General features: G+C 52.6%; 2 protein-coding genes across 5 annotated transcripts; one reads left to right on the top strand and one right to left on the bottom strand.

Annotated features, from left to right (window-relative positions):
* Positions 1–1,246: 1,246 nt before the first annotated feature.
* On the top strand, positions 1,247–5,559 carry MOSPD3 (motile sperm domain containing 3). Of its 2 annotated transcripts, none has more exons than XM_059693649.1 (6): positions 1,247–1,349; positions 1,805–2,072; positions 2,933–3,008; positions 3,451–3,680; positions 4,699–4,863; positions 4,985–5,559. In XM_059693649.1, exons 2-6 carry the CDS (start codon positions 1,868–1,870, stop codon positions 5,014–5,016), a joined length of 708 nt encoding a protein of 235 aa, XP_059549632.1. In that variant the 5' UTR covers positions 1,247–1,349; positions 1,805–1,867; the 3' UTR covers positions 5,017–5,559. The 2 variants fall into 2 exon arrangements, with proteins under 2 accessions (XP_059549632.1, XP_059549631.1); XM_059693648.1 differs by having other exon boundaries at positions 1,271–1,412.
* A 4,877-nt stretch (positions 5,560–10,436) lies between these two features.
* Positions 10,437–26,144, bottom strand: TFR2 (transferrin receptor 2). 3 transcript variants are annotated; one of them, XM_059693633.1, is made up of 19 exons: positions 26,018–26,144; positions 24,941–25,001; positions 24,447–24,672; positions 24,160–24,346; positions 19,104–19,244; positions 18,911–19,022; positions 18,705–18,827; positions 18,176–18,292; positions 17,907–18,046; positions 17,372–17,535; positions 16,203–16,322; positions 15,711–15,793; positions 15,567–15,630; positions 15,410–15,477; positions 15,244–15,320; positions 15,067–15,151; positions 14,754–14,981; positions 14,267–14,407; positions 10,437–11,206 (listed from the first exon to the last, which is right to left on the bottom strand). In XM_059693633.1, the coding sequence occupies exons 2-19, from the start codon at positions 24,971–24,973 to the stop codon at positions 10,922–10,924; spliced, it is 2,394 nt and encodes a 797-aa protein (XP_059549616.1). In that variant the 5' UTR covers positions 24,974–25,001; positions 26,018–26,144; the 3' UTR covers positions 10,437–10,921. The 3 variants fall into 3 exon arrangements, with proteins under 3 accessions (XP_059549616.1, XP_059549614.1, XP_059549615.1); XM_059693631.1 differs by lacking the exon at positions 26,018–26,144 and having other exon boundaries at positions 24,447–24,699; positions 24,941–25,260; XM_059693632.1 differs by lacking the exon at positions 26,018–26,144 and having other exon boundaries at positions 24,941–25,260.
* Between the last annotated feature and the right edge of the window lie 305 nt (positions 26,145–26,449).

The following is a 26,449-nucleotide window of genomic DNA, read 5'->3' as shown; positions in this document are numbered from 1 at the left end:
AATGTATACAAACCATCAAGTTGTAGACCTTAAATAGATACAGTTTTTATGTCAAAGATATCTCAAGACTGTTAAAAAGAACATTTAAATACTCTCCTACAATTTTCCATCAGTCTCAAAATAAAATCCAAAGTCCTACTGTGGGCTCAAAGGCCCTGGATGTTCCGCATCCTTCATCCCCCTTACTCTCATCTTCAATTATTGTCTTCCTTAAGGTCACTGTTCCAGTCACACTGGCTCTATGACTATTTCTAGTACAATGGCTTTGCCTGTGCTATTCCCTCTACCTGGAATTCTCAATTAGATCTCAGCTCAAAGTTCATTCTAGTCAGTCATTTGTTCATTCCAAATGGCAGGCATTAGCCTTGGCCGGGTGACTCAGTTGGTTAGAACGTCCTCCAGTATGCCAAGGTTGCGGGTTTGACCCCCAGTCAGGGCACATAAAAGAATCAACCACTGAATGCATAAATAAGTATCTATCAAAAAATCAATGTTTCTCTCAAATCAATAAATAAAAACAAAACAAATGGCAGGCACTGTTCTAGGCACCAACGGTACAACAAAACAAAGTCCCTGCTTTTGTGGAACAGAGATAAATGGTAAAATGAACATAAGGACAAGTAGCTCTATGCGTGCTATGAGGAAAACATGATTAAGAGGACAGACGGGGATTCTACATTATATGGAGTGCTCAGGGAAGGCTTTTGGATAAGATCCACTGTTTTTGCTCCACTGCTAACTGGGTGGCCTGGAGAAGACTGTTCACCTTGCTGAGCTTTCCTTGTTTGTAAGAGGTGAATATATGGAATGGTAATGGATGTGGCAATAATAATAATAATAATAATAATAATAATAATAATAATGTGGCAGGGTTGGTAAATCGTAATTCCTATGTAAATGTGATTTCCGAATCCCGTGCGGAAAGGAGAGAATCAGGAGCGGAACCCAGGGCTGAGACTTGAGTCCAACTGGGAGCAACCTTCAACTGCAGGACGGCTGTGGTTGCCGCAGAGGCTTCCGGGAGAGCCTGGGATTGAAGTGGAGAACGAGGGCTTCTTTGCGGGATTCTAGCGATCTGACGGTCTCAGAGTGCGGAGGCAGGAACAAAGGCCGCCCGGGTCTCCCAGAGTAACTGCAGGGCTAGAATTCTAGACAGAGACGTAATTTCCCGTCACCGGGACCTAGTCAAGCCCCTCTGTAAGCGCACCAATCGGCGTGTACGTATGGCGGAAACGAAGCCGCCCTGGCCAATGACAGAAGCCGTGTGGCGGAAGTACCCAAACGGCCTCGGGGGCTGGTGGCAGCCACGGTCGGCTCACAAGTTGATTGACAGGTGCTGTGACCAGAAGGTGAGCATCGTAGCGAAGCCCAAAGAAGCGCGGCCCGATCTCAGGGAGGGGTCGGAGGCACAGGTACCACAGATACAGGTCTCTGCGGGGCAGGCGGGAAGAGCAGCTCCAGAAGAGACCCCGGGGCAGGCGGCGTCTGGCCAAACCCGGGCGGAATCCCGGACGCCCGGAAGGGGCGGGGCCTAGTGGAGCGGGGCTTTGGGAGGTCTGGAGACCGGGCCGGGGCTTGGGAGCCGCAAGGGGCCGGGTTTACCGGGTGGGCGTGACCATCGAGGTGGGGCTTGGAGGCGGGGCCTAGAGGGACCGGGCAGAGCTGGAAAAGCCGAGGGTTCGGAAGCTGGTTCTGGTCTGCGGGATCCTCATCTTGTCGAGTTCCGAGGCGGGGGTGGCGCTCGCCTCAGTCCAGGCCGGCCCCACAATCTCGTCCGTTCCCTTTTGCCCCTCTCGTCCCCCAGCTCTAGATTCCAGGCCCTGTCCCCCGAGCTCAGCCCTCGGATGTCCCACTGCCTAGAGCCTGCATGCGCCGCGGGGCGCCCCAGGACCAGGAGCTGGTGGGTCCCGGGGCGCCGGGGCGGGGGTCCCGGGGCGCCCCTCCTCCCTCGGGACCTGTCGTCCCGGTCCTCGTCTTTCCCCCTGATTTAGTGTTCAGGGCGGACCAACGGAGCGGACCCAGGCAGCTGCTGACCCTCTATAACCCCACGGGAGCCGCGCTTCGCTTCCGAGGTGAAGGGATGGGCGCCTCATGCTAGGGGTCTGGGGGCTGGTGGCAGGACACTGGGGCGGGGGGGGGGGGGTCAATGTAAGGAACATGCACACCTATAGAGGGATTTTTGTGAGTTTATTTGAGCCAAACTGTGGACAATTGCTGGGAAACAACAATCTCAACGGATTGAGATAATGCTCTAGAAAATGGCAGTTTTGCATCTTATTTTATACATTATAATTTAAAGAGAAGACGCTAGTGGGTTACATGATATCCATTGGTGATAGATTAGGGAGGTGGGAGAAAGCAAATCGGGGAAACCTCTGGGATTGGATGAAAAGTAAAATGATAGACACATAGATCTTTTACATAGGTGGGTACAGGATAGTTAACAGTGAATATTTAACAGGTTAACAATAACAATGAGGATTTATGGTGTCAGCCCTGGTACATTGGTTCTGCCCTGAGGGATCTGGAAAAAGGGGAGTTATCCTGATACTCCAAAGGAATGTTATCTTAGATGCAAAAGACAATAGACAAGCTTAGTTAAGGTAAAGATTGACTTTTGTCAGGGAAGATTTTAACTTAGCACATGACTTCCTGCCCTAACGGCTTTTAGTTAAAAAGTTTTAACTTCAAACCTAACTTACTTTAGGTTTCTGAATTTGCAAGGCCGCCAAGTAGGCCTTCCCTGATCTTGGCCGGTTAGTATGTGGCCCCTTTTCGTCCACACGGTCAGATGTCCAGCCTTGGTGGACTAGAAGAGTCATGTCTAGTCCTGGGGGTAGAAGGCCAGGGGGACTCTGTTGTCCCTTAGTGGGACAGGTTTGTGTAGGGTCTCAGAAGTAAGAGTCAGTCTCTCTGTGCTTGTATCCCCCAGTCCTGTGCACAGCACCTGACAAGTACACAGTGTTTGACGCAGAAGGATATGTGAAGCCTCATTCCTGCATTGACATGTAAGTTGGGAGTGTGGAGAAGCCAGAGGTTGCTGCTACCTTTCTCTGAGTAACTGAGCCATGGTCTGAGGCTGGGGCGGGAAGTGTCCAGCCGAGGGCAGTATAAGGGCTGCAAAATCATTTGGTCTGTCTCTGCCAAGGCAACTACAGGCGGGACTCAAAATTCAATAAATCTAGGAGCTTTTTTCATAGCAACATAAATTTATATTAAGTGAATTATATTAAGCTAATGATGTTATAAATATCCAAATGGCCCGTGGCAGAAGAACGGTTCTCAATCCCTGGTCTAAGGTCTCAGACCTGGTCCTCTTCAACTTTTTTCCCAACCCTCTGCCCGTAACCCAATGGGAAAGTTTCCTGGGAGGGTGGGGCCTGGATCCACTTGCATCATTGCCTGTCACTCACTTCCTCTCAATGAGCCTCTCTTCCATCTTGGGACCAGTGTGATTCGCCACGTGGCCCCCACTGCCAGCCACTATGATGTCCAGGACCGCTTCCGCATTGAGCTGTTTGAGGAGGGAGCTGAGGGCCGAGTGTTGGGGCGCAAGGACATCACCTCGGTTTTGAGGGCCCCAGCCTACCCCCTTGAACTTCAGGGACAGCCTGACTCAACGCCACACCCAGGGCCTCCTTCCTGGACAGCACCACCCACGACCAGACACCTCCCTGAAAGTGAGTTGGAAGATGGGAATTTTTGAGTTCTGTAGGGAGGGAAGACCTAGCATTACTCTAGAGATGAGCTTGGTTGGAGTTGCAGAGGTCTTCAGGTTTAGTTTATTGGCTTTTTGTGAAAATGTTTCTAGGAGTTGAGATTTTATATTACACTATAGGCCCGGTGCACGAATTCATGCACCAGTGGGGTCCCTCAGCCTGATCCCTGCAGGATCAGGCCGAAACTGGCTCTCTGACATTGCCCGAGCGGTCCTGGATTGCGAGAGGGCGCAGGCCAGGCTGAGGGACCCCACCGGTGCACAATCAGGGCCAGGGAGGGACGCGGGAGGTTGGCCAGCTGGGGAGTGACCACAGGAGGGCTCCAGGGCATGTCCGGCCCATCTTGCTCAATCCCAATCCCAATGGACTGGACCCCAGCAGCAAGCTAACCTACAGGTCAGAGCGTCTGCCCCCTGGTGGTCAGTGTATATCATAGTGAGAAGTTGAGCGGCCTTAGCATATCAGTAGCATATTATACTTTGATTGGTTGAAGGGCTGACCAGACGCTTAGCATATTAGGCTTTTATTATATAGGATTAAGGAATAAACATATTTTGCAGTTTACCTGGTTTCTGGCTTCCATACTTAGATGGGAAAATTTTTCCTTAACTTTAACTTGAATACTTTATATTATATGCCAGCTTAGTTCGTTTCCATAAGAAACCTGTACTGAGCAGTTATGCCATACCAAGTTGTATGCTGGGTCTGGGAAAAGGAGTTCCCTGCCTAACAGACAGGTACACAGAAACCAGTAATCAGGCAGAGTAAAGAGAGAAGAAGAAAATTGCTGAGGGACCAGAGGAGAGAGGGTTTCTGGTGGCTGTGGGGACAGAGGCTGTAGGGAGGAGAGAACACTTGCATTCTGTGCTTCTGAAGGGCAATAAAAGTGGATACACCTTCCGTCTTCAGCCTCCTCCCAGGAGGACCTTGGGTTGGGGAGGAGTTGGGTCTGGAGCTTCTGACAAGCCTTGTTTCCCAGAATCCCACCCACAACTGGCCACCAGCTCCTTCCTCCTGTTCTTGCTGACCGGCATAGTCTCAGTGGCCTTCCTGCTGCTCCCACTCCAGGATGAACTTGGTAGCCAGCTGCCCCAAATCCTGCATGTCTCCCTGGGACAAAAGTTGGTGGCAGCCTACATCTTGGGTGAGCACAGTAGTGGTGAGGGGATGTGAGCCCCAGAGAAAGAGGGGTAGGGTTGGGAAGAGGGCTCCCAGAGCTCCAGGGCTACTCATTATTTCTTGCTCTTTATTTCTCCCCTCTCCAGGCCTCCTCACCATGGTCTTTATCCGGACCTGAGCCCCCTGCTCAACCTCCACCCCCCTCCCTGGGCAAGGATGTGGACATGAGATGGCCAATGTGATGCTCATACCTGGCCTCGACCCGCCCCCCCCCCCCCCCCCCGCTACTCTTTCCACCCCTGACAAAAAATACCCAGGGATTTGTATTCATTTTCCAAGTTGAATTTTAAAAATTTGCAAAATTAAACTGAGAAATGTAGGGAACATGCCCCTTTCTCCATACTTCTTTTTCTCCAGTTCCTCCTGCTCCCATTCCTAGGAACCCAGGTACCTGGGCCAGTGAAGATGCCCAGTGAGGATTAAGTCCTGGGTTCTGGTTCTGGAGCACTGAAAAAACTATGATCTTGAGCAAGTCCTTTCATTTCTGTGAGCTTCAGTTTCTCTCTCCTAAATGAGGACACTGAGAAAGTTGGTTCCCCCCCCACCCCCACCCCTGTCCCTTTCTCTATATCTAATGGGTCTGTTTTGTTTATTCATTTGTTTTGATTTTTATATTCCACAGATGAAATACAGTGTTTGTCTTTGACTTACTCACTTAGCACAGTGCCTTCTGTGTCTATCCCTGTTGTCACAAATGGAAGGTTTCATTCTGTTATGGTGGAGTAATATCCCATTTTGTATATAGTATATGTCACATCTTTTATCCATTCATCTATTGATGGATACCTAGGTTATTTCCATATCTTGGCTATGGTAAAGAATGCCACAGTGAACATAGGGATACATATATCCTTTCAAATTGTTGTTTTCGTTTTCTCCAGATAAATACCCAGAAGTGGTATTGCTGTGCTGTATGGGAGCTCTATTTTTAAGGAATCTTCATACTTTTTGCATAGTGGCTGCACCAAGTTATAATCTCTGGGAAAGTTGATTTTTTAAAAAATATGATTTTAGAGAGGAAGGGAGAAGGGGGCGAGAGAGAGATCAATGAGAGAAACATCAGTCAGCTGCCTCCTGTATGCCCCCTATTGGGCATCAAGCCTGCAACTCTGGCATGTGCCCTGACCAGGAATCAAACCCACAACCTCTTGGTGCATGGGACAATACTCAACTGTGCCAGGCCAGCTCAGCCAAGGGTTCGGTGAGTCTAGGTTGATCTTCCTGTGCCTGGCTGAGGCCACAGGGAGAGACCCAGACAGCAAGCCGAGCCTTTATTTTACAGCCAGAGGTAAACAAGGTAGTGGTCACCATAGTTATAATGTTCTTGTGAGTTTCACTTGTTTTGGCAGCACTTGCTGCACCTCCCACAGCCCATTAGCTACCCAGATAAGATCTAGGGAGTGTCATTAGGTCAAACCTAATTATGCTAAGAGGGCTGTGCCCTTTAAGCTGGGACTTGTTTGTGGCTTTGCCAGCAGGTCAGTCCAAGGCTTAACCCTATAGCCGCTCCCTACACTCAACCAACTGAGCCACACCAGCCCTGGTGAAAGTTGAGTCTTAAGATCCCCCCCCCCTTTTTTTAAAATATATTTTATTGATTTTTCACAGAGGAAGGGAGAGGGATAGAGAGCTAGAAACATGGATGAGAGAGAAACATCGATCAGCCGCCTCCTGCACGCCCCCTACTGGGGATGTGCCCACAACCAAGGTACATGCATGCCCTTGACTGGAATCGAATCTGGGACCCTTCAGTCCGCAGGCTGAAGCTCTATCCACTGAGCCAGCCCTTTAAAATAGGATCCTGTCCCTATGCCAACGTACCTAAGCTAAAAAGAAACAATGAAAAATACCACCTGCTTTAAAGCTCTAGTCTCACTGTCTTGAGCCATTGGGGCCTCTTGCCAGGGCTGCCTGGATACTTCCAATCTCCAAAATCATCTGCCTTTTTGTCCCTTTATCTTCTTTTATTTTGTCTCTTCCTTTGATTTCAACTTCTGTGGGTCAGAAACACTAAGGTTACTGAAGATGGGAGAAATAGCATTGCCTGATATAACCTTAAGTGAGCCACTCAAGAGACATGAAGGCATGGTGAAAAAATAGGATCCTTGAAAGGCAGGCTTTAAGCCCTCCATAGGATGCATGGTGAGGGGGTGACAGGGAAAGGGGCATCCAGCATCACTGGCAGATTGTTGATTAGGGACAAAAATCAGCAAGATAATGTTGAGACTCGGTCTGTTACGCTGCTGGAAGATTATCAGTTGTACTAGCTTTACTTTTGGGGCCTTGAAAGCTGCCCGACTGCCCAGAAAGTCTTGTTCCTCCCATACCCAGAACTGGCTCCAGTAGGGTGTGGCCCCACTAGTGTGTAGAGAATGGCTCTATAGCCTGTGTCAGAAAGTATGGGAGGGCTCTTGCCATGGCCCAGCAAATCCCTCAACAAATTCCCTGTGATAACCATTCATATGGGCTGCCTATCCCAGGTCCCCAAAATGCATTGTAGGTATCACACACTAATGATCCTGCTGGTATGTGATGTGAAAAGGCCTTGTTGCCAGTGGGATCAGGAAGACTTTCTGGGACACAGCTATGAAGCAGCAGGTGTAGGAATGGGAGGAACTTGGGAAATAAACTTTTTTATTTAAGCAAATTTTTTTTTTAGAAAACAGTACTTGCAGAAGTTGTAGTGTGTGTGCATTAGTTTTCTGTAGCTGCTCTAAGAATTTGTCACTAATTTAGTGGCTTAAAACAATGCAAATTGCCCTGGCTGGTGTGGCTCAGTAGGTTGAGCGTCATCCCATGCACCAAAAGGTCACAGGTTCATTTTCCAGTCAGGGCACATGCCTGGGTTTAGGCAGTCGATCAGTGTTCCTCTTCCTCTCCTTTCCTCTCTCTCTAAAATAAATAAATAATAAATAAATAACCACATTGAAAAAACAACACAAATTAATCCTACAGTTCTGGGAATCTGAAATCCAAAATGCGTTTTCTGGTGATAAAATCAAGATGTCAGCAGGGCTGCCTTCCTTCTGGAGGCACCAGAGGAAGATGTTTACTTGCCTTTTCTAGCTTTTAGAGGCTACCTGCATTCCTTGGCCTGTGGCCCCTTTCTCCATCTTTCAAGCCAGTTATGGAAATAACAAATAATCATTGTTTGAAACCACTTAAAAAAAAAACCAGGAGTGTAGTATTTTCAACTCTCTCTGAGTCTGATCCCTGTCTATTACCTCTCTATCTGTGATCTTTCTGCCTCCTTTTATAAGGACCCTGGTGATTACATTGCTCCCTGCCCAGTCCAGGATAGCCTCCCTGTGTGTTAGTTTGCTAGGGATGCCATAGTCTGGGCGGCTTAACCAACAAATTTATTCTTCACAGTTGAGGCTGGAAGCCCAAGATCAAGGGGTTGGCAGGTTTAGTTTCCTCTGAAGCTCTTTCCTTGACTTTCAGACAACCGCCCTTCTTCCTCCTCCTCCTCCTCCTCCTCCTCCCCTCCTCCTCCTCCTCCCCCTCCTCCTCCCCCTCCTCCTCCCTCCTCCTCCTCCTCCCCTCCCCCCCTCCTCTGCCCCCTCCTCCTTCTTCCTCCTCCTCCTCCTCCCCCTCCTCCCCCTCCCCCCTCCTCCTCTCCCTCCTCCTTCTTCCTCCTCCTCCTCCCCCTCCTCCTCCTTCCTCCCCCTCCTCCCCCTCCTCCTTCTTCCTCCTCCTCCTCCTCCCCCTCCTCCTCCTCCCCCTCCTCCTCCTCCCCCTCCTCCTCCTCCTCCTCTTCCTCCTCTTCCTCCTCCTCTTTGACATCCGCCTTCTTGCTGTGTCCTCTGACAGTCTTTCCTCTGTGTGTGTACATCTCTGGTGTCTTCCTATGTGTCCAGTTTCCTCTTCTTATAAGGATACCAGTCAGATTGGAGTAGGGCCTACCTTAATGGCCTCATTTTAACGTAATCACCTCTTTAAAGGCCCTATTTCCAAATATAAACACATTCTGAGGCACTGGGTGTTAGAGTTTCAACATATAGGTTTGGGGGGCACATAATTCAGCCCATAACACTCCCCATCTCAAGATCCTCAATTTAATTACATCTGCAAAATCCTTTTTGTTGTGTAAGGTAACATTCATTTAGTTGTTTGTTTGTTTTTTAATATATTTTGATTTTTTTACAGAGAGGAAGGGAGAGGGATAGAGAGTTAGAAACATTGATGACAGAGAAACATCAATTCAGCTGCCTCCTGCACACTCCCTACTGGGGATGTGCCCGCAACCAAGGTACATGCCCTTGACCAGAATCGAACCTGGGACCCTTCAGTCTGCAGGCTGATGCTCTATCCACTGAGCCAAACCGGTCAGGGCAACATTCATTTAGTTTTGGTGGGTTAGGACATGGACTTCTTTACCCAGACCATTATTCTGTCTACTACTGGGAGCAAATGGACACGATGAAGAATGGTTGAGAAGCCCACTTGAAAGATATTTTTCTGGACTGTGTGTCAGGGAAGCAATGGTCAAGGAGGGTTCTGATCCCGATTCAGTCTCCTGAGACCCCACCAAGTTAGTTCAAGGGGAAGCGGGGGGGGGGGGGGGGGCAGTTTCATCCTGGAGCCCAAGCCATAGACTAAGAGGCTTTCAGGTCCTGCATCCTGAGGAGCCAGGTAGGACCTCTCACGCCATACTGGGAGTAAGAGAGGACTAAGGATCCTGAGAGGTGGCCCCTGGGATTCTGCAGCTGCCCTGAGGGTGAGGACCAGGGCCACAGCCTGCTGAAACCAAGATGAAAGGTAAAGTGGTGTCAGCAAGCCTTGTAATTCCCTACCCTCCTACAGCTTCCAGTTCACAGGACAAAGACTGACCAAAGGGGACCTTGACAGGAGAGAGGTCCCAGGCTGGGCCAACCTAATGGGTGTTTGGTGCTGTAGTCTACCATGATCCCATGCTCTGAAGGGGTCCTGTGTTTGGGGTTAATGCTCTATGGTTGTCTTGAAATTCTTAATGATTCTACCTTTGCATTTATGTTTGGGAAGTGCTGGCGTCCTGCCTCCCCTAAATGGGTTCTTGACTGCTAGCTTCCTGCCCCTACCTGGCGATAGCTGTCACCTTCCTTCCCCAGCAGGAACCTGGGTGTAGGCACAGGGAGGATCTAGGTCAGGGTCAGGTTTGGGTACATTTGTACCAAGTTGTGGGGTAGAAACCAGAGTGCCTGTGGGCACCTGCCCCAGAGTATTTCCCTGTCTGAGGGTTCTGGACAGTAAACAGCAAGTAACCACCATGATAGATTGACAGTAGAATAAAGAAAATGGCTTTGTTCTTGCTTTTTGAACAAGAGGTCCTGCATTTTTGTTTTGCACCAGACCTTACAAAATATGTAGCTGTCCCTGGTCCCCGGAGAAGGTACAGAGCCAGCCCGTCCACTCCATGGTGGTCTTTGGAGAAGACCACCTTATTTCCGTAGGCAGTTTCCTTCTTTACATAATGAGACATCTGCGTTTCCCATAGAGACAGCATTCCCAGTTGCATCCTCTCTGTCCCCTTCTTCGAAACCCTTTCCGAGGTCTTCGATAAGCGATGATTGGGTGGGGTGAGAGTGAGGAAGCATAAAGGTGCTTACAAACAACAGATGCCCAGGTAGTTTATTGAAGTTCATACCTCAGCCCCTTCTACCACAGGCCACATGTTAGCCATAGGCATGGTCCCAGCCATCTCTCCCACCAAGAAAGCTGGCCAGGTCCCCCAGAAACCTTCCAGAGTGGTCTCTTGGTATGGGACACCTGGCTCTTGAAGGGGAAGGGGCTGTGATTGATGGAACAGATGCTGCTATCTGATTAGCTGACAGCATGACCCTCCCTTTTGGAAGGCACTGCTCACCTAATCCTACACTGTAGGGCAAGGGCGTATGGGTATTTTACACTGGGCCCCTAAGGAGACAGGGAGGACTAATGAGAAATCCGTCAGCAATGAGAGGTGTTGCACAGTCACCCAGAAATCGCCCAAGTGGGAAGAGCAGGAGCTCTTGGCTGGGGGCAAGAGCTTGTATCCCCACTCCTCAGAAGTTGTTATCTATGTTCCAGACATCCCCGCTGAGTGCGTTGGCGGCCCCCTGCAGCGTCCAGGTGAGCAGGGCCAGTTGGCGCCGAAATCGGCTTTCCTGGAAGCCCAGGCCAGGCGCCACCCCGGAGGTGGCAGCCCCTGGGGCCTCGGAACTGCTGGAGCGGAGCAGCCGCACGTGGTTGAGCAGGGCGCCCAGCGTGTGATCTCCACGGCCCAGGAAGATGTGTCGGAACGGGGAGTCAGCCGGCGACACATATTGGGACAGGAAGTAGTACTCCACCTGAACAGAGAGGGGGGGCCAGGTCGAGGTTGGGACTTGCTCCCTGCTTCCCAAAACCCCCCTCCCCCAGTCCCCCCCCTCCCCGCAGCAAGCTAAAACCTGAACAATTCCAAACCAAAATTGGGACCTAGTACTGGCTTAATAAACACTATTGAGCAGCTTAAGTCCCACCTCCCTTTGGCTACCCAATCAGGAATGGCCACTCTGTGATGTCACCAATAGCTGGGTAGGATGTTCTCCAGTTCTGGGTTGAATTCCTTTCTTTTTATCCCTTGAACCTCCAAGTCTGCATCTAGGTCTCCCCATTCACTTCCCTGCCCAGGGCCCCAGAGAATAGTCTATCCCTGCCGTTTCTCACTTTCTCATACCCCAGTCATGTTACCTCACCTCTGCCAATGTCCATAGCCCAGAGTCAAAGGTCAAGGGGACAGCCCCCTCATGAAGTGCCTGACTCTGCCCTCATCACCCTCTGGCTCAGTTACTGTTGGTCTTTCCTGAGATGGCCTTGCTCCTACCCCAGCTCTCCTCCCACCTCTCTGCTAGCTTCTCTGGTTCCTTCTGCTCCCACCTGTGAGCTGGCCCAAGGTTTGACCTCTACCTTCTGCCCTTCTCTTTACCTACAATCTAGTGTTGTTTTTTCAATCCTGGCTGCATATTCAAATCACTAGGGGAAGATATTTAAATTACCATTACCTGGGCGCCACGCTAGCAAAATCAGTATCTCACACACTCATATCTTTCAAAGGACTCATTCATTCAAAGAGCTCATCCATGCCCTTAAACTTCAACCAGGACCCGGTGGGGACAGTGGCAATCCTGCCCTCTAGCCTTCTGGGCCTCCTCACTGGGGTAGGGGGCACCTGGACACAGCCTCACACACATGTGGACACCAACTTCTTCCAAAACCTGACCCTTGCACCCATATTCCTTCGTGAGCACCATGGTCTTCCTCAGGTGCCAGGCTCTCAGCCTTGAAGGTGAGTGGGAGTGGGGTGAGCACAGACTTTGGAGTCAGACTGCTTGGTTTCTAATTTCAGCTCTACCACTTACTGAGATCCTGGATACATTACTTAGCCCATCTGAGCCTCCGTTCTGTGTGCGATACTAGCAACCTCACAGATTTGAGGGAGTCCTGAGAAAGCAAAGCCGTAGCATTTGGCAGCCCTCAATAAATGGCAGCTGCTATGATGATTCTCCTACTCTTCTCAACACTCAGTCTCTCCATTTTACTTCCAAATGCCTCACTTCAGTCCAGTCCCCTCACACGTAGGTGGCATGTGTTGCCCTCTGCCACCCTCACCCAGAGCTCAGTCAGGCCATTTACATTCTGGCCAAATCCTTTCTAAAATTCCACTTTGCTCACATCACCTTCCTGCTCAAACACCTTCCTAGTTTCCTTGATGCCCAGACCCTAAAAATTCAAAGTTCTTATTTTGGTGTTCAAGGTTCCCCAAAGTTGGTTCCTAACCCATTCATTGCTTGGTGCTCCTCTCCCCTCAGATTCTCCGTGGAGCCTCTCTTCACACGCTGCTGGTCCACACGCTGCTCACTGCCTCATCCTTACCCTGGGGCTCACCTCCCTGAAACTCCTTTTTGCACCAACTCAAGTTCTGTCTGTTATTCAAGACCCATGTCACAGTCTAAAGCCTGGGGTCAGCAAGCTTTTTATGCAAAAAGCAAGATAGTAAACATTTTAGGCTTCTCAGGCCATTCTGTTTCTGCAGCTGCTCAACTTTGCTGCTCTAGCACAAAAGCAGCTGTAGACCAATGAGCATGGCTGCACTGCAGTAAAACTTAATTTACAAAAAGAAAGGCAAGGCTAAATTTGGCCTGTTGGCTGTAGCTTACCAACCCCTGGTCTAGAGCCACAAAGTTCTCTGGGCTTGGCCTAGCCCTGTATTGCAGGTTCTGAAGTCCTTTTCCTCTCCAGCCTGAGTCTGAATCCTTTGATCTCTTACACACAGATGCTTTTAGCCCTTGGGAGGAACCTTTGAGAGTGGGATAAGGGGGTGTCTTTTTGTGTTCCTGGAGTCTGGCACATCAGGGGTTAAAGCAAGATCTGAGAATGAACCGTGCCCAATCTCTTGTCTCATCAAGGGTCACATGTCAGTGGAGGGGACAAAGGGAAGGGGAGAAGGAGACATGAGGAAGGGGGAAAGGAAGAAGAGGATACTGAGAGAGGAGAATGAGAGAGAGACCAGGAAAAGGAGCAAGTATGAACGAGCAAGAGGGATGAATGTGTGAACAAAGAAGAAATGAGTGACGCCAAGGGAAACGAGCAGGAACCCAAGCAGGAAAAATGGGGAGAAAAAACACAAACCTGCAAGGGGCAGACATGTCCTCCCAAAACTGCCGGTGAACACTCTGGGTTCCCTGCTCACCCCACACTCAGTGAGGATAGTCCTGCCTATGATTTTGCCCTATAGACTTCCCCCACTCTCACAGTCTCTATGCATCCATTTCCTGAGACAAAGAGTTGCCAGGTTGAATTCTTGGGGTGAAGAAATGGAAGGAAGAGGAGGGGATAGAAATGGGGATGGAGTGTGGGTTGCAAAGTATTAAAGCTACGCAGGAGGGATTGCAGAGGGAATAAAATCTAGTCTAACTTTCACATGACACCTCCTCCAAGCAGCCTTTCTGAGTTTTGTGCATCTCATCACCAGAAGGAAGAGAGCTCTCCATACACTGGATTTCTTAAGCTTTTTGTACCTGCAGGGCCAGAACCCTTTGCCTCTTGTATTGTGGACCATTATGGACATGCTTTTTCTCTCCAGAGGGTTGGTGAGATTGGGGGTGGGGGGGTGTGGCGTTGAGTGTCCCAGTCCTGCCATGTTGGCCAGGCGATTATAGCCAAGGGACTGGCCCTCTCTGTCCATTTCAATACTAAGCGGGGCCTGCCTCAGTGGTCACTCCAGCCTGTCTGTTAGCAATGTGCGTCCAGGACTTGAAGAGTTCCGAGGACAGGGATTGAGGGGAGGTAGAGAGAGGGGTAAGGAGCACATCAGTGGAGGAGCTAAGCAGAGGGAGGAGGGGGCACAGGGCGGGGGAGCAGGCCCTCACCCGCATGATGCGCACGTTGTACATGCGTGTCAGCCTTTCATCGCTCTCCTCAGAACTGTAGATCTCTTTCCGCAGCTTCTCTGCCGCCCGGATGTAGTCCCCTCGTGCAGAGTACACCCACTGGAGGGTCAGCCCGCGTGCCTAAGGGTGGAGGGGCGGGCTGGGGCCGGTAGCAGGATCCAGGACCCAGCCTAGGATGGAGGTCAAGGGGCTGGGGGACAGGCCGGGCCTGGCAGGGTTGGGGCGGTATAATAGGGGAACAGGATGCTGAGGCATAAGAAGGGAGAGGGAAGACCTGTGTGGTTGCGGGGGGGGGCGGGTGCAAATCCTGGGGGCTTGGGAGGGGCTTAGGTGCCTGGGGCAGGAGTAAAGGGGCCAAGATGGAGGATGGGGGAGAAGTGACAAGACTCCCTGGGCTGGTCAGTACTTTAAGGGGACGTAGTGCCCTCCACCCCCAGAAGCTGTGAGAGGGATTGGCATCTTGGACCTTGAGGTCCCCAGAGAACTCGTTGAGGCTGCCGATGTGCCTGAGGACCACGTCCCCGTAGCGGCCGAAGTCCAGGGGCAGCAGGTGATCGTGGCTGAGCCGGATGAGGAGCTGCCCTGCAAACTGGGCCACAGCCTGGGCCACAGCTGGCAGCCGGCCCCGCAGCACCTTGTGCAGGTTCTCATATGTGTCGTCCTTCGTGTGCAGGAACGGGTACACCTGGCCGTCCTGCGGGGACAGGGAATGCTGGCGCAGGCGCATGGTGCAGACAGGCCCAGAGGGCTGCTGCCCCGGGGTGGGCCGGGAGTCTCACCTCCACGAAGGAGAACTCGATGGCAGGAACCCCCGCAAAGGCAGTGAAGGAATAGGCACTGCTATCCATGGGCAGTGGCTGGATTCTGGGGTTGGGGGCAGGTTAGAATGCTCTGTGGGTTCATGCTCCTCCCACACCAACCCCAGCTTTCCTCCCTGCCACCTTGCCCTAACGTACACCTCTGCATCCCAGCTGTGATTGCTGAACGCCACTTGCTCATAAAGGGTCTGCCCGCTGTGGTTAGGAGACTCCACCTGAGGGCAGGGTGGGGGCAAGGTCAGGCTCCCCTCCTGCCCCCACCCCCAAGCTCCCCTCCATTCCCTGCTCCCAGCTAGACTCTTGCCTGCTTCAGGATGTTCTCGATGAGGCTAATCAGAAGGGGGCTGGTCTTGGCGTGGAACTTGTCGTCCCCTGCAGAGAAGCAGGCCAAGCTCAGGGCTTGGTCCCAAGGGCAGGGGTGCACCTGAGGGGGTCCAGATGGTGGCATTGCCCCTGCTCACCCAGCACGGCATTGTCCAGGCTCACATAGACCACGGCTTTGAGATGCAGCAGGCTAAGGTAGCCCTGTGGGGGAGGGGTGTGGAGTATGAAGCCTGTCCCTACTTGTCCCCCTGCCTGGCTACCTGCCCAGGGCCCCACCTTACCTCCAGCCACTCTGTGGAGCCCACACTCCCAAAGTCACCTCCATCCCAGCTGATGAAGAGAAGGCTTCTTCGAGGCTGGAAGCCTGGGACAGAGTGGGGAGGGAGGATGGGCTCAACTGGGGTCCAAGCAAAACCACCCCTCCCCTTTGTCTTCCTCTGTCCCGGTCCCCTGGGGTCTCTCCTTCCCTCTCATCAAGTCCCCAACCCAGCCCTGGGTCTGCTCTGACTCAACTCTAACAGCGATGGAGAGGGTTTACATGTGGGATATCCCGTGTAATCTGCACTCAGACCCTGGACTGCTACTACTTTCATGTTTAGATGAGGAAATGGAGATGTAGTCACTTGCCCAGGGCCACGCAGGACATGAGTGGCTAGGTTTGGAGCCAGGTCTGAGTGGCCACCCTCCAGCCTGTGCTGCTAATTGCCTCTCTGCCCGTCCTGACTCAGGTCACCGCCCTGGCTGCCCGGCCCAGGCCCAGACCCTGGCCTTACCATTGCTCACCATGGAGGAAAAGGTCCGCACCAGCTCCAGCAGGATGGCAGTCCCCACGGCAGACTTGGCTGCCCCAGGGCCCCACGCATCCCTCTGGGCCCCAATGACAACATAGTGATCTGTGGGAGCAGATGTTTAGAGTCCACCTCTGACACTGGCAGTACCCAGAGGCTTCTCCCTCCACCTTGGCAAGACAGGTGCTCACAAGGCCTCACCATTTTCCAGGCCCCCAACTAGTCGATCTCAGCCCCTCAGATTTCTGCAACCCCTGCTGTCATTAAAGAGAGTGCCCCTCCTCCACTGGCCCTGGCTGGGTGGCCTGCTCCTTCAGTGAGATGCCTGGGTCATTCCTGACTCCATTACCTCCCAGGTCAGCCACGTCCTGCTGTTCACCAGGTTTTCCCTGTTAAATCTCTCTGCCCCAGTGGTTCTCAACCTTGGCTGCACATGAGAATCACCTGGGAATCTTTTCAAAATCCTGACTTCTGGGCCTCATCCTCCGGAAATTCTGTTTCTTTGTTACTAATGTTGTGGCCCCACCCCATAACAAAGAAACAGAATTTCTGGAGGCTGAGGCCCAGAAGTCAGGATTTTGAAAAGATTCCCAGGTGATTCTAATGTGCGGCCAAGGTTGAGAACCACTGCTCTGCCCCTTCTCCGCCCACTACAGCATCCTCATCTGAGCCTCATCACAGGCCGCCCTCTGTCACTCCCTCGGTGCTACAGGTACCAAACTCTTCTTCCCAAGTCGCTCTGGTGACCCCAGTCTTCAGCTCTAGAACCCACTTTGATTCCCCACTGCTCTCCATATCTAGTTATGCTCCAAAGGCTCATCTACCTGATCTGGCCTCCCTTTCATGCTTTCACATCACCCAACTGATGCTTGTTCATCTCCAGTGTGAGACAACCCACTGCTACACCAGATGGCCCATTCTGTCTATGGGCATGTGGGACCTTGAAGTCTCACTACTACCCTCCATGGTCCCAGTTCAGCTGCAACTTGCCAGACTGCCTCCCTGCACCCTTGCTGCACCTTCCACTTCAGCCAAGGCCGCCTCCCTCCTCTGGACACCACTCTGGCCCACTCTCCCGTGCCTCCTGCTCCAGCCCCATCTCTGGTCAGGATTTAAAGCAGCTCCCCTCCCAAAGGCTGGGCAAGCAAGCACACCTGGCTCTGATCGGCCCTCGATGCAGCCAAAGATGTTGCTGATGGGGGTGGAAGCCCTGCGGTTGTTGACCCCTAGGTGCAGGCCTGGCCCAGGACCCAGGCGATAAGGGGAGCCGGAGAGCTGCCCCTGCCATTCTTGTGGGGCCTCGGGACCTGCAAGCTTCCTGGAGAGGGGTGGGGCAGAAAGGGTTGGGAGTAGCAGAGAGGCTCAGGCTAGAAAAGAGCCTAAATCCTAATCTTCACTCTTTCTCTCCCTTCCATCTTCTGGCCCCTGCTCTCTGCCTCTGCACCCTGACTGAGAGGGCATCCAGCCGGGGCTGCCTGGGACAGCTGGGCAGGCTGTGTCCTGCTCAAGGGTGCCCCGTGGAGGTGGGTGTGATATCAGCAGGAGCTCCTCTCACCAAACGGTGGGCCCTGGCAAGAGGCAGTGCCCTCCCAGAAGAGCCATCTTTTTCTAGTTCACCCACAGGCACCTTATTGGCCAGCGGCAGCCTACCTCTCCCTGCCCCCTCTCCTGGTTCCCAAGGCCCCTCACCTCAGCAGGAGGGAGGCAACGTCCGCACTGATGGGCTGGGCTGGGATGCTTGGAAGGCCCGAGGACTGGACTGGAGGGAACTGGGTTTGATTGAAGGAAGGGAAGCCAGGCGTGTAGGGGTCCCCAGTCCCCAGGTGCACCTGTGGGGTGAGGGGTGCCCACTCTGAAACTGTGAGCTAGGCTCCCAAAAAGTGTGCCAGCTTCATCCTGGGCAAGAAGGTGCAGCCCTGGTCCCTAGGAAAGCACGGGTAACTTCCCCCAATGCTTACATGTCCATACACAGCCCGGCTGCCGGACAGGCCTGGCTTGTGTGGGCCCCGGGGGAAGTCGGCTGGGTCGGGATAGATGAGTACTCCTCCTGCCCCAAAGTCCTGGGCACTGGCCACCTAGGGAAGAGGGTAGGGGGCACCAAAGCACTTTCTCACAGAGAAAACAGAGTTATAAGGGCAGGAGAAGCAAGTAAAAGCGAAGTGACACAGCCTTTGATCTGCAATTGTAGACCCACAGAGAGGCTGTGGGGCCCACGTGGTCCTCATCTTTGTGCCCTCCCACCGCGCCTTGGCAGCCTCAGACCCCACAGCACCCCACCTCCTCCCGCCTTTCTGTTCCCCGTTCCGAACCTCCTGATTTTGTTCCTCTCCAGCATTTCTTACAACCCACTTGGTTCTCTCTTTTCTCCCTCTAGTAGCCTCCCAGGCGCTTCCCATGTGCCGCTACCCGATCCTGGGGTTCCCCAGCCCGCACCCTCCCCGCTGCGCCCCATTCCACCACCACCCGCCCCCATCCGGGGACCCTCACCTTCTGGGCAAAACTGATCACCCCCAAGCGCACCAGCAGGAGGCGCCCCGCCGGCTCCACACCCCGGGTCCGCAGGTGCTGCAGGTCCTCCGGCCGCCCGTAGTGGGCGTACACCAGCTCTCCCTGGGGAGCAGGGGGCTGTCAGGCGCGCTCCCCGCGCCCCGCCGCCGCCAGGAGCGAAAGGGGGCAGGGCAGGGGGCGCTCACCGTGGCGTTGCCGGTGGCGCTGTAGGGACAGTAGACGTCCGGGTCCTCTAGCGGCAGCTGTTCCCCGAGCCTCCCGGCTGCATCGACCCAGTGCAGGGTGTTGGGGTGAGCCCTGAGGAGTGGGGGTGGTGAGCGTCCCCCATCCCACACGCCCCCCTCTCACTGCCGCGCCCCCCGACCTCCACGCACTCACCGGTCTGGGTACTGCAGCCCCACGTAGTGCGTGTCTGTCCACACGTGGTCCAGCTTCTGGCGCGAAAGTGCAGCGTGGATGTCCCGAGCAAGGGCGGCCATCCCAGCTGAGCCGGCAACCCTGTCCCTCAGGCTGGTTTGTCTGAGTGGGGAGAGGTGGGGTTGGGGCACGGGAGGGGAGAAGGGCGCGGACTTCTGGGCGCCTGGAAGCGAGGAGGCGAGGGGGCGAGGGGGCGAGGTGGCGAGGGGTGGCCCTGATTCCCAGGCAGCGAGGGGCTCCTAAGACTGACCCAGACGCTGCCATCACCACCAGGACTGTGGCCCAGCGTCTCCAGGGCCTTCTTATGCTTAAAGTATTAGCTGCCGATAGCTAGGGGTTCTGTCCACTACCCCTGAGGCTCTTCCAGGCCAAACTCCAGTCTACTGCCCCTTCACACATGTGCTTTGCCCCTGGCAGGAGGACACCTTTCTTCCGAAAGGCGAACTGGGCAGAGACAGGACCCTTCACCTCCCCCCCCCCCCCCCCCCCCCCCCCCCCCCCCCGCTTCACGGAGACACTGTGCACCAAAGTTCCCAGTAGAATTGTGGACTCATTTGTCTCATCGGAGACCTCACCCTGTCTTCTTCCATAGTCACCACTTACCTAGCCGGCCTATTGTCACCTGAACTCTCCCTGTTCTTCCATCTCACCTCTGCCACCCCCATCCGCTGGTCTCCCTGTCAATGGTTCCCACTGCCCTCTCAGTGGCAGACAAAGTCCTCCCTCGTCAGCATTACCACTGAATACCCCTGCTGCGCTTTATCCGGGCGGAAACACTGCTCTCCCCTGAGAAGCCAGGGCTCCTTTGGGACTCCTGAGGTGGCTCAGGTTCATACACCACCTGGGCTTGGAGCGGAGGCATTCTCTTGGCTCCACTGCTCATCTTTCTGACCATTTCTCCTCTAATAAACTCTTTCCTTTGAAGCCCCTGCCCTCCAACTCTCCCATCCTCTGTCCCTCCTCACTGCTGTTATCATATAGCCCAGTGATTTTCCACCAGTGTGCTGCAAGAATTCTTAAAACATGCAATACCTGACCCTAGCTGGTGTGGTTCAGTGGATAGAGTATTGGCCTGTGGACTGAAGGGTCCCAGGTTCGATTCCGGTCAGGGGCAGTGCCCTGGTTGCAGGCTAGATCACCAGTGTGGGGCACGCAGGAGGCAGCCAATCAATGGTTCCCTCTCATCATTGATGTTTTCATCTCTCTCACCCTCTCCCTTCCTCTCTGAAATCAATAAAAATATTAAAAAATAAAAATAACAAGGAAAAAAAAAAGAAAGAAAAGGGGACACACACTGGAGTCCTGCACAGTAATAAGGAACAATAAACTAGATATACACATTGTAATATAGCAGAGCTTGAAAGCACTGTTAGGTTAAAAAATTATCAAAATTAAAAGCAGCCCTGGCCCGTGTGGCTCAATTAATTGGTTGATGCCTCATCTAGTACACCAAAAGGCGGTGGGTTCGATTCATTTTCAGGGTACATGTCCAGATGCACAGATTTGATCCCCAGTTGAGGCTCGTTAGAGAGGCAACCAATTGATGTTTCTCTCTCACACTGATATTTCTCTCTCTCACGCTCCCTGCCTCTCTCCAATATCAATTTGAAACATCTTTAAAAAATTAAAGCACACACTAGAGATGGATATATCTGAATAGTAAGTCTCGGAGTGATTTCTTTTTTACTTTCTTCTTTGTATTATTCCATGTTGCTTAAATTTTAAAATAATGAACAAGTAGTAGCATTTTACACATTTTTGAAAAAATCTACATATGCACATAAAACATGGTATATATGACAAAGCCACATGTGTATTTAAAGGCACACATATAACACATTCGATGAGGTACTTATGGGTGAGGGGAGCGGGGAGGGCTGCTCAGGGAGAGGGAGAGAAAATTAAACAGGAAAACCCTTTCACTCTCATTGACCAGTAAGGATACTGTACTACGGTCTCAGGGGTATGATCACCTCCATTCTTTGCACCTGACCTTCAAAAAATTCCTCACCCCAAATCTGATCATGATACTCTGTTGTTTGAAACTTTCTAATTCTCACTCATTCCTTTTAGAATAAAATCCAAGGAAGTTCACGTAGCCAGTGAGGCCCTTTTGCCTGAGCCATAGCCACCTCAGCAGCCACATGGACTTTCTTTTACTTTCTCCAATAGGCCACCATCTTCCTGGCTCAGACCCTTTGCACATGCTGTGCTTTGGCCTAAGATGCTTTCCACCTCCTCTTTGCCTGATGACCGACTTGTCACTTCCTCAAGGAAGTCTTCCCTGACCCCCAATCTAAATTAGGATCCCTGGGTTATAGTCATTCCTCACATTCTTTACTTTTCCTTCAAAGCCATGATCCTGGTAACAATTGTGCAGTCGTGAATGTGATGGATTATTACTTTAGTATGGATTTCCTCCAATAGACTGTAAGCTCTACGAGGGCAAGATCCAGACTGTTTTGCTCTCTGCTATATCACCTCCAGCCACTTAGCCCAGCACCTGCCACATAGCAGGTGCTCAAAATATTTGTTGGATAAACTATTGAATGACCTCATCAATGTCACCTCCAGTCCAACCACCAATTTTCCTGGCCACACCCTGGATCTTGTCATTACCTGGAACTTCATCTCCAGAATATTTTTCCATTAAGGAATTATCTACTTAAGTACCAGGCACTATGGTAAGTGCCTGAGACTCCAAGATAAATAGGACATAGTTTATCAGATAAATCTTAAAAACTCCAGAATCTTACGCTCGCTCTCTGACTAGAGCTTTTCATTTTCCACCTCACTCCTTCACCCTCACTGTGCCTGCTCTTCAACCGCATTGAGCACTCCAGACTGTCCACTTTCTCTAAGCCCGTCATCAGCTCCTGGTTTCCCTTCCCTTCCCCGTCCAACCTGAAGTCACTTCAGTGCTTGCTACCCTCTTGCCTCCCTGCCCTTTGATGCCGTCCACAGCGTGACAGCCCACCCCAAGCCCTGGTAAACCATCCGTCTACTCAGCCTGTCCCTCAACTGCCAAGTGTTGCTCAAGAAGATAAAAAAGCCCTGCGTGTTGTTGATGCCACAGAGTTTTAAACTATATTTTTATTGATTTCAGAGAGGAAGGGAGAGGGAGAGAGAGAGAGAAACATCAATCATGAGAGAGAATCACTGATTGGCTGCCTCCTGAACACACCACACTGTGAGATCGAGCCCACGACCCAGGCAAGTGCCCTTGACCGAAATCAAATTCGGGACCTTTCAGTCTGCAGGCCGATGCTCTATCCACTGAGCCAAACTGGCTAGGGCAGTGGTCAGCAAACTGCGGCTCTCGAGCCACATGTGGCTCTTTGGCCCCTTGAGTGTGGCTCATCCACAAAATACCACATGTGGGCGCGCATGTACAGTGCGATTGAAACTTCGTGGCCCATGCGCAGAAGTCGGTATTTTGTGGAAGAGCCAAAGTTTGCCGACCACTGGGCTAGGGCAATGCCACATAGTTAAGGTTTTTCAGCAAGGCAGATTCAGTGCTATCAAAAGTGATCAAGTTTAGTGTTGCTCTCATGAAGAAAAGGAAATACATTAATATAAATTATCACATAAGCATGATAAAAACAATTAAATGGTCATCTCAGTTTATTCTGAAAAAAATATTTGAAAAATTTCCGTCACTGTGTCTCCTTTCTCATCATAAAAAAGAAAATCCCAGTAAGCTAAGAGTACAAGGAAATTTTCTTAATTTTCTTTTAAAAAGCTTCTCAGAGTCTGCAGCAAAGTTCACATTCAATAACAAAGTATTATAAAAACATTCCTGCCCTGTCTGGGTAGCTCAGTTGGTTGGAGTGTTGTCCTGATACCCTAGGTGTGGGTTCAATCCCTGGTCAGGGCACATACAAGAATCAACCAATGAATGTATAAATAAGTGGAACAACAAATAGATATTTCTCTCTCAAGTCAATTTTTAAATATTTAAAAAAGAATTATACACACACACACACACAGACACACACACGTTCCTATGAAAGTCAGGAAATAGGTAAGGATATCTACTGTCACCAATACCTCATGTCCTCTCCAATGCAATAAGAAATGAAAGAGAAATAAAAAGTATCAATATTGGAGCCCTAACTGGTTTGGCTCAGTAGATAGAGCGTCAGCCTGTGGACTGAAGGGTCCCAGGTTCGATTCCAGTCAAGGGCACATGCCTGGGTTGCAGGCTTGATCCCCAGTAGGGGACATGCAGGAGGCAGGCAATCAATGATTCTCTCTCATCATTGATGTTTCTATCTCTCTTTCCCTTTCCCTTTCTCTCTGAAATCAATAAAGATATATTTATTTTTTTAAAGTATCTATATTGGAAAAGAAGCTATAGGTCTTTCACTATGTACAGCTTATATGACTTGGTACTTAGAAAACCCAGGAGAATCCATTGAAAAACGATTCCTGACCTAAAAGAGGGCTCTTGGTGGCCTGACCTCTTCTGTGGTCCGACCTGGCAGCTCCTTCCCAGCAGGAAAGTGACTTCAGCAGGACGAAAAGAACACCGGCCTACTGTCTGTGCTGCAGGCCTGCACTCTGTGTCCGGGTCGTTTCTCTCATAATGCAGATGGGGGGATGGGCTGCTCCCACAAATGCATTTCCTTTCTTGTTTTTCTGGTTTACTAAAACACCCCTTCTCAGATCCGCCAGAGCTCCACAAGTCAAAATCCGAGCTCCTCGGTGTGGCATTCAAGACTTTTTGGGGGTCTGTCCCACCGCATATCTGGACCCTTCTGTTCTTGTGTAGACAGTCAGCTCCAGCATCTCCCAAGCGTGCCCCCCTGAGCCCCCTCTCCGCAGGTTCAACTCGGGAACTGCCCTCCCTCCTCTCTGCTCCAACACCTGCCGTCCTTCCCAGGACCACTGAACAGGGAGGCCAGCGAGGCAGGTGGAAGGACTCAGAAGGGAGGCTGTGACATCAGGGCCCTGGGAGAGGAGGAGAAGAGGAGACTGAGAGGATGAGGGTTTTGAGGGCCAGGATGCTCCTTACCTGATGGCGTTCTCCAGGCTCCCCTGGCCCAGGTGCCGTAGGAACAGGGCCTGGAGGTCACTCCAGTATAATGTGCCTTGGTGGGAGTTCGGGCCCGGCCCATAGTTCACATCCTCGCTGACCACCATCACGTCGTTCCCGCAGGCCTGGCAGGACCCTCGGAAGGCCACATAGCCCAGAAGGAAGGCTGGCAAGTGGCAAGATGGAGATTCTCCTTGTGCTCCCTCTGGACCCCAGAAATTTCCCCCAGCCCAGGCCCTTCACTGCGGGGGCAGAATGATTCTCACCCCCAGTGAAGATCAGCAGGGCTGTCAGGACCAGGTAGGGAGCAGCCCTTCGTCCTGCTGCTGCCCAGAGTCCGAGGTTTTGCCGTCCTGCTGGAGAGCCCAGGGGCTCAGGGCCCCTCAGCTCCATGGGACAGAAGTGGCCTGGTGGCTTGGCCACCTCCTCTTCTTCTTCCTCTTCCTCCTCCGGGCACCCCTGCTGGGTGCCTTCCACATGCTTGTAGATGGTCTGAGAGGGTCGTGGGGACAACCTTTTCTGTGGGGGTCAGGTGGGCATGAGATTGGGAAAGGAAGTGTGGGGGCAGGGAGGGACCTGGCAAAAATAGGGTCAGTGACTTTGGGGTGCCATATGAGCACAGGGCAAGGAAGAGAGTCCTAAGCGTCAGGCTGGAGGGGAGAGATTGAAGTGGGAAGGGGAGGGGCCGGCCTTGGGGTTTGAGAGGGGGCTGGGGCCTAGACAGAGGCCTAAGGTGTCCCCGGACCCCAATCAGTCTTACCGCTCCCTGGAGTAGACCCCAAAGCCGCTCCATGCTTGTGCCCCCTCCTGAGTCCTGCAGGCTGATCCCACCCCCAATGATAAACCGTTTGTGGGAGCGCTGTGAGGGCCCCTTATCAGCCCTAGCAGGTGGCCTGAGCTCTGGCATTTCTTGGCGTCCCCCCTCCCCCAAGGAAGGGGCACAGCCCTGGCCTCAATCCAATCTTCCAGACATGGCCCCCCAGCCCAGGCTAGAGGAGGAGGGGTTATACCCTCTCCTGCCAAATCCTTCCACAGTCCCTGACTAGTCCTCTTCCTACAAACAACCAATTGTTGACCTTGGGCAGACTTTGGCCTCCCCGTTCCCATCAGGGGTGGGGGAGGGGTACTGATGACTGGGGAGGGCGGAGCTATGGATGCCCCCCCTTCTGCTTCTGCTCCTCCCAGTGTCCTGGGGACCCCTTTCTAGGTCCCCACCTTGAAAATCTCTGCCCCTCCTCATCTGGCTTGCAGGCCCAATGCCCAGCCCTGTATCATATTAGTTGCCCTCTCTGTCTGATGCCCCAGTGGGATCCTAGGTGCACAGTGGTGTGACATTGGGGTTTGGTTTGGCTGGGTGGGTGTCTTGTCTCACGGGAATCAGGCTGAAATTCGGGTCTCAGGCTCCTACTGGTGCCCGGGAGGGAGGGGCATGAATGGTAGCAGCATGGGGGTCCGGAGTCAGGGACCTGTGGGTCAAGGCCCACAGGCATTGGTGGAAAGAGTCCTGGCCAAAGTGTGGGCAGAGCTGGGTGACCTTTGATAATTCATGGTGCTCTTTGGGCGCGTCTGCCTGTTTGGTGACTAGAGGACTGGGGCCACACAGATTTTTACCTCTTTTGGATCTGGGCACCCCAGGAATACATCAGGGCACAAACCGCTGAGCTTTACCCACAATTTCAGGCAGGGGCCCCAAGCCTTGCTGAGGACCCCAGGACTAGTAGGACTCAGGGACTGGTAGGGCTCAGGAACCTCGTGTGGGGATCACCCTTGGAAACCCTCAATTACTACCCAAGTTGGAAGAGAAGTTCTGAGCTGCTGGGGCGCAGCCCTGGCTCACCTCGGCTGCAGGTCCGGGGGTGCCTGGGCACAGCCTCCTCCGAACGCCGCCGCCGACGCCCGGCCCACTCCCGCCCCACCTCCGCCCGCCCAGCAGGCCCGACCTCTGGCCCTGCCCTGGCCTGGCCCTGCCCTGGCCGCAGACCTTCTCTCCAGCAGCGCCTTCCCACCCCCGCTCGGCTCGGGGCAGTGACTGCGAGGCCTCCGGGGCTCCTGGCTCCGCCCGGCCGGCCGCAGACCTGGCCCCGGTATGCGCCTTGGGGTCGGGAACGGAGGTAGGTGTGGCCCTCCCTCGCCAATCCCCAGACCCCCGCGCCCACTCCCCACCGCCAAGGAGGCCAACGTTTATTTTTCTTAAAACATTTTTACTCCTTTAAACCCAGAAGCATCACAATCGCTGAGGGCGAGAGGGGCGGGGCGGAAGGGGGCGCGG

Source organism: Myotis daubentonii, chromosome 4, assembly GCF_963259705.1.
Source record: "Myotis daubentonii chromosome 4, mMyoDau2.1, whole genome shotgun sequence".
NCBI lineage: Eukaryota > Metazoa > Chordata > Mammalia > Chiroptera > Vespertilionidae > Myotis > Myotis daubentonii.
This window is presented reverse-complemented; position numbering and strand designations above follow the sequence as displayed.